The 19689-nt window shown below is 36.9% G+C and overlaps 1 protein-coding gene across 9 annotated transcripts in view; it reads left to right on the plus strand.

The window, feature by feature from the left end:
• The window catches only part of ttk (zinc finger and BTB domain-containing protein ttk), a 45171-nt gene that overhangs the window by 19690 nt on the left and 5792 nt on the right, over positions 1-19689 (plus strand). For 5 of the 9 annotated variants that reach the window (XM_069113235.1, XM_069113238.1, XM_069113234.1 and 2 more), the window contains exon 5: positions 10258-13756. In XM_069113235.1, coding sequence (XP_068969336.1) covers positions 10258-10970 — 713 coding nt within the window. In that variant the 3' untranslated portion in view covers positions 10971-13756. Of the gene's footprint in view, positions 1-511; positions 9085-10257; positions 13757-17533; positions 17806-18923; positions 19200-19689 lie in introns of those variants that run through there. The other 4 variants (XM_069113240.1, XM_069113242.1, XM_069113241.1 and 1 more) reach the window with 4 other exon arrangements.

The following is a 19689-nucleotide window of genomic DNA, read 5'->3' on the forward strand; positions in this document are numbered from 1 at the left end:
TAACGGTCCTCTTCGCAGCCAGCCGGTACGGGATCGAGGCAAAGCCGCGATCAACAGTGAGCAGTAGCGAAAGCGTGCGTGAGAGCGAAAGAATCTGAAGAGGGAATGACGACGAACAGGGGTGGGGACACGGAAAAGCGGGTGCGGCATAAAACACTTAACATGGGACAGAGTTGACGGACAGCCGGTTCGAATACGGTGACTCTTTTTTGCTGGCTCTACCCTTCCTCTTGCTTCCCCCCACAAATATAGAAATACGTTATTATATCAGTACATTATTATACACTATTATATATTACTAGAAATATGTGATAATTTATACCTAATGCATCGATATACTTAAGTTCGAATGATGTTATTATAACATTGATATATATACATATACATACCTACGTATGTATGTATGTATATATGTATGTATATATATATATATATGTATATATATATATTATACGATACAAAGGTGTAGGCGTCGAGAACTGTTTAAAGAAGAAAGTTTTCTTCGTTTCAGACCCGGAGGAGACGTCGAGTGGCGGTGGCTCGCAGTCACCGACTCATATACGCATCAACTTCGAGCGATGCTTTCGTAAGGAGTACAGCGCGTCGTCTCTTCAAGGAAAAACATCGTCAACGGCAATTATGGCGTCCATGGATGACTCGCAGCAATATTCCGATTCCGAATCGGAGCAAAAGGTGTCGAAAGACAATTTGAGCAGTGCCATATTTAATCTGGTCGCCGGTGAATCGGAGATCAGTCAAAGCGACTTCGAAGGATCGTTTAAGGTCGAAAACGAGAGAACGGAAGGTTCGGTACGGGACTTCTGCGTGAAAGAGGGCGACGTATACCGGTGCACTGTATGCAATCGTACCTACACACACATCAGTAATTTCTGCCGGCACTACGTCACCTCACACAAGCGTAACGTCAAGTACTTTGCTTGTCCGGTTTGTTATAAGGAATTCACGCGGAAAGATAACATGGTCGCCCACGTTAAGATCATACATAGCCTTAAGTCGCACATGGCTCTTAGCAGCAGTGGCAGCAGTAGTATGGGTCAGCAGCGGTAGACCGCTGTCGGTGCGTCCTCTCTTCTCAGGCTACGTTCCTTGGCTCTTTCCCTTCGTTCTGCCTCTTGAGAAAGAATCCAAATTACCGTTACGATGCTCCTCCTACGTTTCTGGAGGTGCTCTTAACGGCCAAGTATCACTTCGCGTCGTGCAATCGTCGATAAATCGTTGAACAAATCGTTGATCGATTTCTTCGTCGTCGTGGTAAGGGTCAGGGGACGTTACGCAAGGAAGAGGCAGCAAACGAAAAAAATCGCGTGAATAGCTCAAGAGCATACGTGTCAGTGGCTTTCCGGATAAACCCATAGCTGTAAAAGAAGGAAAAGAAAAGGTCGCAGTGTTTCGAACGGACAAAGAGAGAACAGGTAGTCGCGTTAGATTAGTCTCGTAGTTAATAAAATACAATCGAGGATTGGTTTTTGAAGACAACGCTAGTAGGACGAATCAAGAAAGGACAATATCAGAGATGGGGGTAAACGGATAGTCAATCGAATATACAAATTTTAAACATCTGATGATAATCATCATTGATACGTAGATAGTTATACATCTGTTTCCTTTATACAATTAACGAACGTTTGATAAACAACAAACAGGCAGAACAAAGAGCTAAATCCGAAGACGTTGTTTCCGCCAATATGGGGAAATTGAATCGTAGACCATGTGTCTGCTGCAGCTCAAAACAGTTTCTCCTTTTTCAATGGATCAACGTGAAACGAAAGAAACTGGACTTTTAACAAATGGATATATGATATTAATCATAGCAGCTAGTAAAGTCAAATACAGTCGAACGGAGTACCTTTTATGTCCGGTTACTTTATTAAACGTGATATAATTCGTGCTATATCGGATCCTATAACTACTGGTTTTCTCTTGATTCGTTCGAAAGTTCGCTCTTTCGGACAAAATCGGCGGGTGTATCTCAGCCTATTTCGTAAACCGAAAGCTCCCTTTCTCGAAAAATGATTTTCGTGCGCGTAACACGAAACGGGCATTAAGTTACAAACGAAACGAGCTTTACCGCGTCGCTTCCCTTCAAGGGAATCGCGGATGTTATACAAATAAAAAAAAAAAAAAAATAAAGAAGGAGGAACGTAAGAAAGAGAGATATGCGCATACAAAGAGTTTATATATGATTGAACCGGTGTACTCGTTTGGTCGTCTTAACGTAGTTGTACGACAACGAGGATCAGTTATGAAACAAAGAGGAGAAAAAAGTAAGCAAGATAATTGCAAAAGAAACGTGAGTCCAAATCAACAAAGAGTATATTTACTATTGTGTGACTATTATATTACGGAGAGAATCAAACGTGTTGCATGTAGCATCGAAAATATGCATACGTTTATTGAAGTAAAACGGCGGTACATGCACACACAATATAAATAAGGGAACCACGTAGACTGAGTAAATGCAATATATATGTACGATGACCGTTCGCCATGTTGTTGAGCCGTTGAGCTGTTGTCAAGCTGTCGAGCCTGATTCGAAGTTATATAGTAGCGTAATAGGGAGCCAAGGTGGAAAGAAGTCCGCGGTTAGGGCAGGGAAGGATGGAGATAGTTAATGGGGAAATTAACGGAACGGGACATGCAATTCTTGAAAGACTGCAGAGGGACGGTTTTAACGACACCAAATACAAGATAGTACTGACATTGGATAGACTGAAGGCACTTTAGTAGTAACTTAACGCCATATCGTACTGTACCGTACTCTATTGAACAAAACATTTGTGCTTAGCCAGTACAACTGGACACAGTTTTACTACTATATATTCTATATATTCTGTATATTATATATATTATATTAGAAAACATGGATTTTATCGTTACCCAAAAAATGATACGTTCGTTTATTTCCTGTTTAACTTGAAATGAATCGTGGGTAAAATATCTATATATATATATTGTTCCCAAGAGCAAAAATATGCGATTAAAACGACTATTAAATTTGTTACATAAATTCATAATCAATTAAAGCTAATCGTTATATCGTAGATTCTCTTTTTGTAAATATTAAATTCTAAATAACGTGAGACAAGGATGTGTGTGTGTCCAGGGTCATAGAAATTATCGTTGTTAAAAATATATCCTTGTCTTACTTGTTACGAGTTTTACGCAGTTTATCTGAAGCATAATTTTATGTATAATTTAATTCAGAAAGACCATGCTTAGAAAAGAAAAAAGGATACAGAGTTCTTTGTGAGTTCATTTAGTCTTAAAGACTATAGCGTGCACGCGCAAACGGTCGAGTCGATTATCGATTACTGTTCAAAAGGGATACGGCTACAGTGATGGTACATAGGCTTAGTCGTGAGAGACAGCACTAAAATACGATTGTAGCTTACTATATTTTGCACTTTACACTTTGTCGAATCCTCTCTAGTCGGACCTTCGTTCATAGATCGATTGTTATGATTATGAACGACACGCATGAATCGGAGAGGAAGCGAAACGATTTATATACAAATTTTTTCACTAGTTGGGCATAGACATTAGACGACTAGAGGCTATATAATAATAATTATAAATATTATTACTGCTACTATTAATTAATTATAATCGTAACGGAGACCTTCGTTGTTATTTTAAATGCGTGGGATTTCAAGGTGAAAAGAAAAATGAAAGAAGAAGAGACAGGACACAACATGATTTATACGATCTTGTGTCCGATATCGCCCACGATTGACCAGTGTTGTTCGTTCGTTATTCAAGAGATATCTAGCGTTGCAAAGATAAAAAAATTTTAGTTGTAAGAAATACGGAGCGATCGGAAGATCGATCGCCTCCGGATGCAATTACGCGTACTTTTAGGAAGATAGAATGATATATTATTAGTTAGGCAGGCAGCAATGATTAGACGAGTAGGTAAAGTAAAGCAAAAAAAATAATAAGAAACGATAGAAAGAGAAACAAACTAAAAGCATATACGGATGTTTTAATATTTCTGATCGTAATGGACCGTGCCGCTGACTCGCAAAATCGATATGCTCTCAGGTCAATTATCTTCAAAATTTTTAACTTTCATGGACCAAAGAGTATCCACCATTCCGCGTCGGTGGATTATTTTCGGCGGGGAGAAAAGATGTGTGTGTGTGTGTATTCTTTTGTTTTAGTTTATCCTATTTTAGCTTGTGTTTTTTTTTTTTTTTTGTTTGACGTAAAGAAAGAAAATTTTAGGGACGAGAGACAGTTGCAGGCCGGTCTTGGTGAAATTGTTGTGTTCGCGATGGGTTAACGCAAAGCCCGTCCAAAAAAAAAAGGAAGAAAATATGAAAACAAATTGAGGAAAGAGGGTATAAACTGATAGTTGAATATAAATATTATATATTAAACAAAAATAAGTGCAAAGAGGCAGCGGCTAAAACAGCTTATATCGATTTAAAATGGAAAAAAATAATAATTAAAGTAATACACTCACATTTGATAATCACTGAGAGGCTAAGACTAACTCAATTTTAGATGGCAGGTAAAGAGGACGATTTATAGAAGCGGAATAAAGCGTGTCGATATGAAATGGAAAGTACAGTGTAACAGAGCTCTCGGATCGCCTAAAGCAAAATCAATTGCCAAATTGTAATGAACGACAATTCAATCATTTCGTTACTAGGCTCACGATCAATTTCTCATTTTTTTAACAATAGACCAGGAAAATAGATCCACGTGCTTGTTTCTTTTAAACGGGGGGCTTTCCGTGATAGCTCGTTTGGGATATCCAATTTTATTCGTCCGTACGAAAAGGAGCGTTAGTTTACCCTAGTCGACTTTTGCGTGAGAAATCGCTTGGAAGATGTGAAACTCTTAGTGATCCTTGTTGACCACATGTTTGTTTTTTGTTTAAATTTTATTTCTCGCATAATATATTATTCTGTTAAATATCTTATTTGTCGTCGTCGTTGTCGTCGTCGTCATGGTACAAGAAAACAAAGATCCGCAAATGTTTCTATCCGCCGTTAAAGTTTAGAAAGACAGTTGCAGAGCATTTGGCAAAGAAGCAAAAAACGAACATTTGTAACGACGCGTATGCGAATCAAGTTGTTATCTCTGCTTACATCGAATTCCTTAATGGTATCTTAAGGCTCGTGATCAGGGTAAACTGATACCTAATAAAATTGTTGAAATTTAGCAACTGATCTTGAAGCTTGCTACGAAAATTTATCGTACAACATTCGCTCACGTTCGTTGCCTTTAAATGTTGTTAATCTTTAGAATTAAGGTTGTAAAAAAGGGGAAATTCATGTTGCCAATCAGTAAAACTTAGTAGAAGCTTGCGAGGAGTGTTTTTAAGGATTAAGGATTATAACGATACGAAATCCTTATATTCGTACAAAATTAGTGTTCAAGCTGTAAAAAGTGTTCATAGCGGAAGAAATAAACACTTTGAAGTGTTATGAGGAATTGTTTGTAAGGGGGTACCTTGTACTTGTACTACGCATTACATAAAAAATGATTAAAAATTAATTTCAACTAACGTTGTAGTAAAAAGAGAAAAAGGAAGAATCGACCGAGTTAAAATTTTCTACGAAAATCTGCAACTGTTTTGCCTTCGTTTAAGTGAATTTTACTGGAAGCAGAAGCGAATTTCTCACGCCAATCGCGGTTAGGATCACAGAGGTCTCGTTGATGAATTTCGTGTTGAACATATTTTAATTAATTTATAAGTCTACGGACATTGCGGGTGGGTTACGGGGGAAAGAATATGAAAAACAAGAAAAATTTTACATAGATTATATTATATTTATATATGGTTCTTGCAATGGCGACACGCCAATAATTATCGTTCTCTTTTATTCGTCCCTTATTTCGAAAGCGGACCACCAGTCAATACCGATTATTCTAAGTTTCTTTTTCACGTGTTATCGGCATCAGTCGCTCTTGCAAGAAACCAGCGCGAAAGAGTAACAGAGAGGAAGAAAGAGAGAAAGAGAGAGAGAGAGAGAGAGAGAGAGAGAGAAAGAGAGAGAGGTAAATTACGAGGCTTAAAAAGCAGACTGTACTATCGGATAGATTTTAATATATATATATTAAATATAAATATATATATATATATACATAAACATATATATATATATTAAAAAAGAAAAGAATCATAGTTTATTATCGCAAATAAATTACACGCATATGTACACAAACACGTATACAGAGAGGAACACATATACAAAGTATGCGGCTGGCGTAAAGATGGTACATATATATATATATATATACATATTATTATTATTATTGCGATTATTATTATTAATATTATTATTACGATTATTATCATTATTATTATTATTATTATATTATATATATATTTATATATATATTTATATATATATTTATATATATAAACAAAAGTTATATCGAATATATTTTAGCGCTAGTTGATAATACCTATTAACGTCGTTGCAGTTTTTGAAATGATGCGTCAGAAAATGAGAGTAAAAAAAAAGAAGGAAGCAAAAGAGGTATGTGGTTGACTTTTAACTTTATATATTATACGTTGAATTAACGTACTTCAGTGGGATCCAATAATATGTAGCGGTGTAATCCCCGATTTGGTGCCTTTTTAAGCGACATAAATAATGACGATGAAGAAAAGAAAAGTAAAAAAATGAAGTAATAATAATAAATTGTTATCGACGCCCGCGATCTTAGGCGCGCGCATGCGCGTGTGTGTATATCCCTTTTTTTAAAAAGCGCGCCCGATGATCGCAATCTAGTGCCAAATAAGTGAGACCTTGTCGTGAAATGAGCGTAAAAGAGTAATAAAGGGAAAATAAAAAAAAAAATAAAGAAACAAGAAAAAATTTTATAGGGAACTTTTTAGAGAAGATGAGTCTTTTCTGACGCTGGGTAGACTTAGTATATTTTATATGCACTGATTGTTTGATTATGACTATCGATAATAAAAAGAACGGTGTTCAATAGATTGTAATTGAAGGATTTTTAAGTCTCGCTGTACCGACTTTTGTCTCATACATTCACGTCTCCGTTGTTGCGCGCGCAATGCATACTCACGTTTTAGAAGCACTTTCAATCGTGCGTGCTTGGTCGATTTTACGAGATCCGCTGATAGAAATCTGAACGGATAGCTTTTACTTAAGGATCAATGAAAAACCGAAAACGTAACATCAAGGTTACAACGTCGTATTATAGATACGTATTGAAATCTACAAAATAAATATCGTTCGAAAAGAATATTTGGCGGGCATCTCGAAAAATCGTTTAGTGTATACAACGTACAAACTAGCGCATCGAAGGAAACAATAAGACACTGTGTTAAATGAGTGAAAGAGGAAAGAAAGTTGTTTATTGTCCAACAGTTTTTTTTTTAAAGTTAGCGACTCTTATTGTTTAAACTTCTTTGAAAATCGATCATATTGTTTCTCCTTGTGATAACATGTGCGTAGAACCCCGATATTTTATCTTTATCAGCGCGTAAGTCAAGCGAGTTTCTTGTATGAAGCTTCATCCATTAACTGCAATAACACCTTTAGTAAATTTCAGCTGTTACGTCACTTTTAATTTTATGTTATACATTTACCAATATTGTTTTCTTCCGTTACAACTTTTTACAAAGAAATCGACGTTCTGCGTCGTATTTTCTTATTCTTTTAAATGGTTTCCACGCGTTACGATAAAAAAAAAAAAAAAAAGAATGGGGAAAAAGAAGTGATTGAAAAACTAGCGAATAAGCGTACTAAACTAGCGTACGTTGAAATATTTTGTTACCAATGGTTTATTCCGAAACGGAAAGAAAAAGGAAACAATGATCGAAGAGGTTGTCGTGCGAATTGTGTGTTGTAATGGAAATCGACCATAAATTAATGAGCTGGATCGTCTGTCTAGTATATGTATACGTATATACATGCTTGTCAAGGAAAGTAGCAGACTAATTGAAATTCGAAAAAGAAGGTAATTACTATAACGACTAACAGCGCAATGCTACACGCAGTAGAACTTTATTTTACTTCCTTTCGTTACGTTTTTCGTTGTTTTTCCGTTATGATATGCGTTATTATTGTCGCACGTATGTGGAACGTGAGTGTAAGTAGGCTCAGAGACTCGTGATCATTCATTAATCGTTTACATACAAATCTCTACTGTTCCGCGTAGTTGGAGGATATTTTCAAAGCGACGCATCATCATCGAAGTGCCATAATTTATTTCAAAACAAAGGATTTGTCACACGCGATTAATTCGCCACGAGTTGTCTACAACCGTTCTCTGTCTTCTTCTTTTTCTTGTCTTTTTGGAACGAAAATTTTCTCTTTCATCGTTTGTTTATATTTTCTTGTTTTTTTTTTCTAATTACCCTTTGTTTCTAATCTTGTTACTACGTTCCACAGCCGTGTTCTTACGTAGAGATTTCTCGTTAGTCACTTGAAACAGAAATCATATCGTCCCTTTGTATATCTCGATATGTTCACACATACACCAAATTCAAGAATTCCCGCACTCACTACGAAGCACCGTTACTCTTAGCCAAAAATTACTTTTATTTAGTTTCGTTTTAGTGATTGTGGATGCATCTGGTTGGTCGATAGCGATCGTTGTCTCGCCGTCGACGATTCTCCATCAAAAGACACGCTGCCAATAAAATCATTGAAATGGCTCTCGTTAACGAATCACCATTCAATTTTTTATAGAATCGTCAACACAATCGGCGAGAAACGATTGTCAGAACCGATCGGACGATCTTTAGATATTAAGATTCCTACGTTGTGTGTGGCTTACTCGAATAAAAGCGAACGTTTCTTATTTGAAAATAATAGAAATTCGACCGATTTGCTCGCACGTTCGATTATAGAGCAGTCATCAGTGTTGAAAATAAAAAGAGAAAACAATCGACGTTCCAACTGCTTGAGAAGCCAATCACGATAGGAAATCAGCGATTATTATTTTTTATGGACTTTTGTTTTGCATGTTGCGTACGCGTATTGTTGATTTATTATTTTTACTGTCCGGACAATGAAGCAAAGTGAAACATTTGGAGAACAAGAAAAAAAGATAAATATATATATGTACATGGTTTTTTTCGTTGCATTTAACTTCTGATTTTTATAAGTCCGCTGGCTGTTAAACTCTTTATTTTTTGTTTTCTTCTCATTATCTCAACGTTTTCGTTGCGAGAAACGATTTATAACAATTTTACGCTGATAGTGTTCATTTTGATCGTTATGTAGAAGTTGAAAGACTATTTTTTGTTCTATTTCTTACTTATTAGCTTGCTTCTAATAAAACATTGCAAGATGTTTAAGCGAGTCACTAGTAAAGGACAAAGTCTGTCACATAATATAGTCGCAATGCCGGGACTGGTGTCGTTTCTCGCATCGATCGAATTCTCGATACAAAGTACGACGTAGAGACCATTTTGCACGACAGATTCACGACTCTACGACGTGTATCTATCTTCTCCACGAAATCACCCGACGTTTTCAATTTGGAAACTTTCCAGTGCATCTTGCATTGGGATGTGCCAAAATTACTGATGCTTAAAAAGGGAGAAAAGCATCGGGTGAATTCTTTCTTAGTTATCATTGCCATTATGTTCCCTTTGCTTACCTTTCCCCTTTTTTAAGTTGATACACGATCGTCAAGAATTTTCAGCGTGGAATCGATCCGTCATTCTGTATATTACGAGTACACAAAGTACGCAATGAAGGCCCGATTTTTGCCTGACAACTTGTTAAAAAAAAAAAAGAAAAGAAAATGGTACGACTATACTTTGTTTTGGTTTTGTTTGATCAATGCGAGATTTTTATTTTCATTGATATCCAAAATACCCGATTCCCTCGTATTATTTATTGGTACTTTATTAAGTAGATTATTGTTCGTTCTTTTATATTATAATTTTATTTTCAGGTGTTATTTAGATTTTATTTGTACTTTATACAGAATCATTTATATGCCATGTTGATTTCACATCGAGCTATAAATTCCCTTTACAACTCGCAGTAGCCTCTCGTATCTCTGTTCTGCACGCATCAGAGTATACAATCATACATCGGTATCATTAAATATTTATTTTCAGTACGAATTAGATCGCAGTTGCATGCAATTTACACAGCCTTTACCGTAGCCAGAGAGCAAATCATGTTTTAGAAAGTCTCCTTGATAATGCTCATTGTCGTAATTGTTGTAACCATGATCGTTACTTATTATCGATAAGAATCAGTCTCTTTACTAACTCGAATCTTTTCACAGAGTTTTCATCGGGGAACACGAAGTCGGATGGCGAGACGTGGAAAGAGAAAGGTCGAAATTCTGGATCAGGATCTTCGGCGAATCAATCGAACACGGACACATCGAACGCGAGATCGAACGCCACCACTTCGTTGACCACAACTACTAGCTCGACGTCCAACACAGCGTCCAGTTCCGGCACAACGATGACCACCACGTCGACAAGAAGTTCGTCAATGTCACCGGCAACCGGTAGGAACAACGCGCAGAACAGCGGCGGAAGTAGCAGTAGTAGTAGCCCTGCACCGACCACCAATTCCTCGACGAGCAGCGGTCACCAGATCGGAACCATGTCGGCTCCGCCTGGTCGACAGGTGCCGAAGAGACGCATGAGGCGTCGCGCCACATCGCACTCGCAGGATCCTGCTGAACAGCTGACCGAGATGTCCGTTCGCGGTTTGAATCTCTTTCGTTACGCCTCGATATCCGAGGGTGTCTATCAATGCACTGAGTGTGCGAAGCTCGACATTCAGAAGACGTTCAAGAATAAATACAGCTTCCAACGACACGCTTTTCTTTACCACGAAGGCCATCAGAGGAAGGTATTCCCGTGTCCGGTATGTTCAAAAGAATTCTCCAGGCCTGACAAAATGAAGAATCATATGAAAACCGTGCACGACTGCTTCATGCCGAAGGACTGCGTGATGCCGTTTGGTTTTTTTCTCTCGCCTTAGCGGGCAGTGCGAGGGCGAGGTGGGATGGCGATCGGTCCAGCACGAAGAACGACCACTGAACCAGCGGAAGAAAACACCAGAGAAGAAACGACCGTCGCGACTAGTGACGTCCAAAGGAACTCGAGGAGCACGCTCTCGAGGACGACGTTGAAGCACGTGGCCACCTCGAGGATGCTCTCCATATTCAGGCGGGGGCGTGTTTGAGAAAGCGAAATCTTCCTTTCGTTTACTCTGTCGTATTCTCAGCACCGCCCTAGTCTAGTCACCCGATAGTGAAAATACGTGGTCGTACAGAGAGACACCGATAGAAAAATGGATCAAGTTGTCTTCGGTCTGAGAAAACAAAATATATCATAACCTGTGTGCCGCGGACCAATCGCATAGCCTATCTCACCCCCGCGATGATCGACTCCTCACGTTGTATTAAAGCGAGATCGGATTTCCTACGCGTGCGATCAATTTTTGATAGTCGTTTTTAATGGAAGCCCGACGAGTATTGTCTTTTCGGGAAGAAGGGCGACCGACGGTTGATATCGGCCAGTGGAGGAGACTAACGTGACAGATCGCATACAAACACTGCTGAGCGGGACGACGTCGAGTGATCGCGGGGATTTTTTTCTTTTTTCTTTTTCTTTTTTTTTCTTCCTTTTTTTTGAATTAAAGGACAAAGAGAAAGAGATGTCTATACTCGAACGTAAGTGCTCGAGTAGTGCTGCTGTGTACATTAGTATTATATAATCCTTGAACTGTGCAATAGCGCGCAATGCTTGTGGACGATCGATGCCCGGCTGTGTCTCCTTCACTTGCACGACAATCCTGATCGCCATGGTTTTACACATGGAAATGTAAGCCGCGTGAAATTTCAAAGAAATTCGCGGAGAAAGCGATTTGGCCAGTGGTAAAAAGAGGAACTTTTAATGATAGCGATTGAAAAGGCTATACTTGTTTATAGGTTTTTATCGTGTAACTAATATTGTAGGCGGTTACGTTTGCGTATGTACCATATATGGGAACCATTGTTTCACAATGTTGAAAGTAATGTTTATCGTGTCGAGTCCGCGTTACCGAAAAGTTCTTTTTTACTAAATATCGTCGCAGTATTTTACGCGGGCGTAGTCTGCATATAAAATTCCAATTTTCTCTTTATATTTTGAGAAACGAAATTTAACGATATTGGTGAACAAAAAGAGGGAGATATATATTCTTGCAAAACTAGCCAGCTTTCTCGTGCCTTTATCAACCGCGTATTCCCTTTTTCTTTTTCCTTTTCTTTTTCTTTGATACGAATGCATCATTTTTGACATATAAAATTTATGTCTAGAGTATATCTTCCTTTTCTTCTTTTTGAAGCAAAATATAACGGAACAACATAAGCAATACGATTAATGTGACTGACAAAGTATCGTATGGGTATATTCCCGTTTTAGATTATACCGTGATAGCTTTAAAAAAACTTCCAATGCTTTAACGCACGCGCGATGTTATTATTTCTTTTTTTCACTTCTTTTTGTTTCTTTGTTTTACCCGCTCTTTCGAATTCAGCAGTTCACGTGTGAAACGTTGGTTGTGAATATGTTCTCTCTTCTTTCCAGGTATTTTCCAATTTTGCACCTTTCATAGTTCCCTATACATCTGCATAAAACTGTATGCAATCACGATCAAACTAGTTGTTTTCCGCCAAAAGAATGAAATTTGGATATTTTTCCCCTTTGTTTGTTTGTATTGGGGAATGTCACCTGTATTTTCAAACTTTCAACAAACATCCATCTATGCTTATCAATTTGCATAGAAGCTTATTGGAGCGATAATAACGTGCTTCCAAATTTTTGTCAGATGTGTTATATTCTAAAGTAAAGAAAAGAAAGATGAGCAGATGGATTGTTATCAAAAGTGCAGAGTTTCATAGCCAGGATTCGTATTAATATTATTATAACTATTATTGCTATTTTTCTCTTTTTAATGTTTCCTATGCCTTCCAACAGATTTGATTCCAATGGTGCGTAATAAAGCATATTAGTAAAATATTAAAAGAAAGAAAGGCAGAAAAAAGATGAAAATGTATATTTATCAGAGAGTTTATTAACGGTTCCCTACGAGGCACAGAAGTCTCGTAGAGTTCATTAGATAGTGCCTAAAATAGAGAAAAGGGAGGAAGAAACATGAATTATACTGCATAACAGACCGGTATATGTACAGGTTTTCTGGGAAAGTGTATTATAGTTATTACCAATAATTAATTATTATTCTTACTATTATTATTACTGATTTACTATTACTCGCACTACTATTAATGCAGCAAAAATAATATTATTTTTATTTTCACCGTTACTATTATTTCTATTAATATTATTGTTTGATAAGAATTATTAACTTTTAGATATGGACAAGCACCGATAGAATTGGTTATTATTGCTAGGTATATAAGTTAATAATGCACAGGCAAGCACAGACAAGTTATAAAGAAAGTTATATATACAGGCATAGTATATTTAATGACCCTCAGTTAGTTTTGGGTCTGGACCGTTTGTTTTTTCTCCTTGATTTATTATTATTATTATTATTATATTATTATATTATATTATATTACAATATTATATTATATTATACTTTTTTCGTTCATTCGTTCGTTAAAAAATCTGAAAGAAATCTATTATTTGATACATTGTTAACACGTTTTCTTTTTTTTCGGTGTTGGGACACCGCAGAGTAGAAATAGTTGAACGAAATATAAATTTATTCGCGCATATGTACGTGCGTGTGCGCACGTACTTATATATATATATATACATACATACATACCAATAACTTTTTGGGGAAATGTTCAAACATCGTTCACGCAGTCGAGCAGAACTAATGCAAACGAAGTGTTATAATTTGTTAGTAGGAACAACGCATTACTATCCCTCCGTATCAATTCTAAAACATAAACCAGGAAAGAAAGAACGAGAGGAAAATAATTCGCCATTCGTTGTGATTTCTACTATCCTCCATCGTTTCGTTATTTTTCAACCTGATAAAAAATAATATTATTCAGCAATAAAATCAAAACATATCATTAAATTAAATGCTTACAAGAATGTATTTGTTTAATCGCATAACAATTTTACCCATAGATCTGACGTTATAAATCCCTTATTCTACAAAATTTATTATAAATAGTATCTATTATTTTCGCTTTACGATACGTCTACTAAAAAGAACAGCGAATTAATATTTCCTCTTTCGTCCACTCTTCCTAGTATTTTCCTTTTCTATAATGCTATAATTCGTTGCGAGAACTTTCGAACGAATACTGAACGGAAAGCAGTATTTTGGTCTTCCGCATCGGTGTTATACGCATGAGAGAAAATGAGCATGGATGTTAGACGTGTGATGTGTATGTCTCAGAATGATGATGATGATGATAATGATGATGAGGATGATGAGGATGATGACGATGATGATAATTATGATGATGATGATGATTTTGATTTTGATGATGATGATAATGATGATGATGATGATGGTAATGACGACGATAATGATGATAATCATCAAATCTTAATTATTACAGAGAACTATTTAAAAGAATATATATAAAGAGAAATATATTACGTGAGAGGAAATGTGAACCCGCGTGTGATTTCGTTGCCGTAACACGAGAGAACTCGTCGAGCTTCTCTCTCGTAGATCCAGCTCGTACTCGTAGTCGGTATTTAAAAGGAAAAAAAAAAGCAAAAAAAAAATATATCAATATATATATACATATATATCTTATATATATATATGTGTGTGTATAATATATGTATTATATATGATTGATGATCATATGTTTAATATAACACATATATATTATATATATATGTACATATATATATTTATATATGTATAACGAAATTGCGTAAATGTAAAGGAAAAACAATGATAACTGTTTAGTTTCCGTTAGTTGAAGCACGAAATTTATATTCGCGCACAATTCTGTTTCTTGCGTCCAATTTGTAGTTGTTATGTAGGAAGCGTAACGTTCATTTTGATATTATGCATATACGAAAAAGCACACATCTAAAATACTACCAGAATACAGAGCACGTTTTGAATTCCGTATCGCTTGTTAATCACTGAAAGATATATTAACAGTTTCGGAGAAATTGTGTATGGATTCGCAATTTGAGTTAGTGATTGATGTGTAATATGTGGGATCGATACGTACGTTTATAAAAAATGGGCATCGTATGCAATTTCGATTGATTGCTTGTATTAACGAAGAAAATTGTTACTATTTTGAAAGATAAGGTTTGCGCCATACGTATACAGTTGAAGGCTCTAACGTCATTGCGATACCAATGCGTCTTAGGAAAGAAAAAGGAAATGACAAAACGAATTTCTTAATTCTATGATGTGTGCAAAAGCAATCGAAAACGGTCGTGTTATACTTTTTTTTTCTTCACTTTCCATGCATTGTGACTACCTTACTTCTTACGTTTTAGTTTTATACCATTATTGTAATAGTTCTATTATATTATATTATATTATTATTACACTATTATATATATTTATACATTATATATATAGCATATATATAATATATATGTATATATATTATTGTCATCGTCAAATAACGTTTATTATTTTATTTTTAGTTTTAACTATAACATCGGGTAATTAGGTTACGAGATAAGGTGCGTTAGGCTTTAAAGGAAGCCACACGATTAACACATACGGAATGAGGATACGAAATAACCGAACAAAATGCAAATGCGGTTACTTCAATCTTTCATGATGCAGAGATATTTTATTCGAGCGTTAAATGCTATTGTAGCTTGTGACATTAATGCGATGCCTTCTATTACGTTTCCAATTTTATTCGTTGAAGTAGAATGCAAGATATAGATGATATATATTTATGTATATTGTCACGACGTTCTGGCGAATAGACTTATTTATATTTACCATAATTAAATCTGCACGTTTTATTCGTGTGTTAGCGACGAGTACGTTTTTTCTTCGCGTAAACCGATGAAAAAGTCGCAACGCATCAGTGTCGTTTGTGTCTCCTCGTCTATTACCAGAACCTCGACCCATTACGAATCTTTCGTTTGCTGCGAATAAAATTCGCGGTTTACACGCACGTTTAAATATCTATCGATAAAAAGAAAGCACCGGCAGACGTCTTAAATAAAGAAAAGGAAAAGGTATATACACGCATGTCCACCTGCATTATTATTCCTACTTACTGTTCTTCGACGCTTTAAAAATGGAGATAATGCAAGTGAGTTTTATGAAATTCACCGTAATGTTATAAAGATATACAGACATATACGAAATATATAGGTACCAGTACTGACACTTTTATTTGCACTCGATCCTGGAAGCATCACACGACACTCTGTTTCGATAGAAGGAAGAAGCAGTACATAATTCTATTAGTGACACTAAAAGTAACAAAACGCATTCATGCAGGATGTTAAAACTACGAAAATGTACTAATAAGTAATGGTAGATTTTTGCAATAGAAGAGAAGGAATTGTGAGAATTATTAAAAGATATAGACGTTGCGAATACAGAAAAAAATCTATTATATATTATATATAAATACTATATTATATTATATTATTATATATTATATTATATTATATTGTACGTTCGCCCCGTTTGAGGGTGGAAGCGCGCTTATACAAACAAACAAAAAAAAGTTATATCATATAACAGTAATAATAAAGAAAATGAAGCTATACGTTCGCACATTATCGTCGGTCGTTGACTGTACATTTAAGTGTACGTACATATGTACCTATTATAATCGATGCCGGGTGGCGATAAGGACTATAACAATTTAATACCTATTATTATTTTTATTTGTTTTTATCTAATTGTAGTTTCTTTGTAACTCTTTGTGATATACAACTGCAATACCCGACCGTTTATTTCTTGTATCGATTAGCGCAACCTTCATTAAAGCAAGACAGAGGAACATACATCTCTCCGTTTAGTCGTTCTTCTCTTTTGGAACTATTCGTCCTTTGCTTTCGCGAAATCCGCCATGCGGAAATTCATTGAACTTAAAATCGACCAAACGGATACGTTTCTTAAATTAATTCTTAAATTATCTTTAAATCCATTCTTAATCAAGTTTTTAATTGGGTAAGACTTTTCACCATAATTCAGAGGATTCTTGAATCTTTATCGAAAGAAACATAAGAGCTAAATGACTTTATCGAACATTTCAGGAAATCAACAGCTTTTCCTCCTTTTCCAAGTCCTGCTTTAGGATACTAACGTGGTTTGTAATACTCCTAAGAATCTAAATCACTAAATTTCCTAAAAGCTCAGATTACACGCTGCTCGAACTGATAATAAATTCCAAGACTTTCAGACCTATTCTAAAGCTACAGACTGTAATATTCCAAAAACTATTCCCAAATTTCAATTTAAGACATTGCTTACACTCGATAATAAAACATTGAAACCTCGTTTAATTGTCCTCGTTCCTCGCCTCACAAATTCAAGGAACACAACCGATGACTAATCTTCCAGCTGAATGATACTAACGCTCCTGTACCTGTTCTCTTTCCATGTCTGACCAGATCAGCTGCCGAGTCTACCGAGCGACATCACGTTCGAGATCTGCACGTCGTCGTCCTCGTCGTCGCCGCCGCCTCCTCTTTCAGCACCTTCGACGACGGCGACGAGGAGCGGCGAGGATTCGTTCAGCGAAGGAAATACAGGCAGCACGTACATCAAGTCGGAGCGAGTGGTTAGCGGAATGCACTTCCTCACCGACCGGGAGGAGGATCGGGGAGATCTGTTGCTACCTAAGTCAGAATCCGGGGAGACCGAGCCGGAGGTCAGGAAACAGGTTGGTTGGTCTGCTGCTTTTGATACTGCTTCGGCAGGCAGTGCACCAGCTGTGCCACCTGGCTTCGTTCAGAGGACGATTATGAGAAGGAGGCGCGGCTTATCACCATGTCCTCGCGGAGACGGCACCAACAGAAATGGGCAGAGCACCAGGAAGCCACTTGGAAAGCTCTTGTCGCCGCGCATTTTATAAGGTGTTTTCCATTCGGCTGGTTCGACCATTCTTTAGACTAAGAGCATTTTTGGGAAGTTCGTTAGAGAGTTAGAAGTATGTACTTACAAGTAGATATATATCGTTACATACTTGTTTGATTGCACTAAAGTATAGATTAAAATCTTATTATAAGAGAGGAGATATAGGGACTGTTCATTGGTGTAGAAGAAAAGACGTAATAATCATTTTAATTAGTGATCGTGATACTTTGTATCCAGTTTTTGGAATTGTCAGGTAAATGTGGAAAGAATTTTACGGTTCTGCTTTACGACTGAAAGGTTATTTCTAATTATCTGTTATCCTAACTAGTTGGCAATGTGCATGCATTTTCGCAGACAACCGAATGGAAAGCATTCTGTAACGTTATCCGGGCATGTCTTATCTGGTTTGTCCTCGTATCTTTTTCATTAGCGCGCCGTTTACTTTTCGCAAGGAATTCGTTGAACCGCACTTTCTCTATATATAATTGCGTGCGGAGAAGTGGATTTTATTTCTAATCTCGTTTATCTCGGGTGACACCTTTTCTGTCGGTGTATCGTCCGTCCAGCAACACCGCGCCACAGAAACAGAGAACTCGATGACTGCATAAAGAAATCGCAGAACAAAAATACGAGAATATCTCGAATATTTGTTTTTGCCTGAAATCCAACAAATTCATGGTATCATGGTAACTCGCAGCTAAGTTCCAATCCGATAGCGATAGATTTTTGTCTCGAATCATCACCAACACCAGGTCAAAGGGTTTCGAATTCTATACCGAAGGGAATAAACCTAGAGAAGGGAGGAAAAGAAAGATAGGGTGGATACGATCGAGCGCGACGTGATACGATGGGGCGAGCGAGGATGATTAAAGAGGAAAGGGTGAGAGAGGGAGAGAAAAAACCAAATAAACGTTGTTTTACAAGCTGCTGGAATACTTCATTCAAAACGACGGTTCCGTAGTCTGCAAGTGGTGCGGCGAGGTGCTACCGTCTCGAACCCGTTGGTACAGGCACAAGTACAAACTCCACGTCTCCACCCAGGTCACCCAACCGGCCCCGCTGTTCAAGTGCCACAGCTGTAACGCTTACTTCAAGTCCCGTAAGGGTTACATTGGTCACCTCAGCTCCCGCCACTCTGACAACGAGAACGACGAGAACAGAGAAGAGCCAGCCAACAAGAAAGCGCGGAAGACCTCGGAAGTAAGTCTTTGAACACCCTGTGCATCGGCATAACCGCTTCGCCATCTAGCCATACTCCTCGTACCCTGCTTGTCGCATCTAATTATTAGAAAACGCGTTTTATATAAAGAAATGATTTAATAACGATTTAATATTGGTACGGAACATCATACCAGCTTTCAATATGGTACACTCACAAAACATGAATCTACTATCAATCACGCAATGATCCAAAATAATGCACGTTAACAAAGTTGCATCCTTAATATGACTTTTCTTCATCGCAATGGACTTGCATAACAAAAAAAAAAAAAAAAATCTGCAATTTGCCTCTGTATTTATTAAGGCTGCTTCAGATATCAGTTTTCGTCAATTCCAGTGAAATTTAGTGAGATACAATTTATACTTCTTCTATCCAAATAATTTTACAATGGCCAAATTATGTTGAGGATGATGGTCCAGACAATTTGGAGAATAGGAGGATGAGAAAGTATTTTAAATACTGTCACCC

The sequence above is a fragment of the Bombus flavifrons genome, chromosome 5 (genome assembly GCF_040668555.2).
Source record: "Bombus flavifrons isolate JBK064 chromosome 5, iyBomFlav1_principal, whole genome shotgun sequence".
In the NCBI taxonomy this organism is placed as follows: domain Eukaryota; kingdom Metazoa; phylum Arthropoda; class Insecta; order Hymenoptera; family Apidae; genus Bombus; species Bombus flavifrons.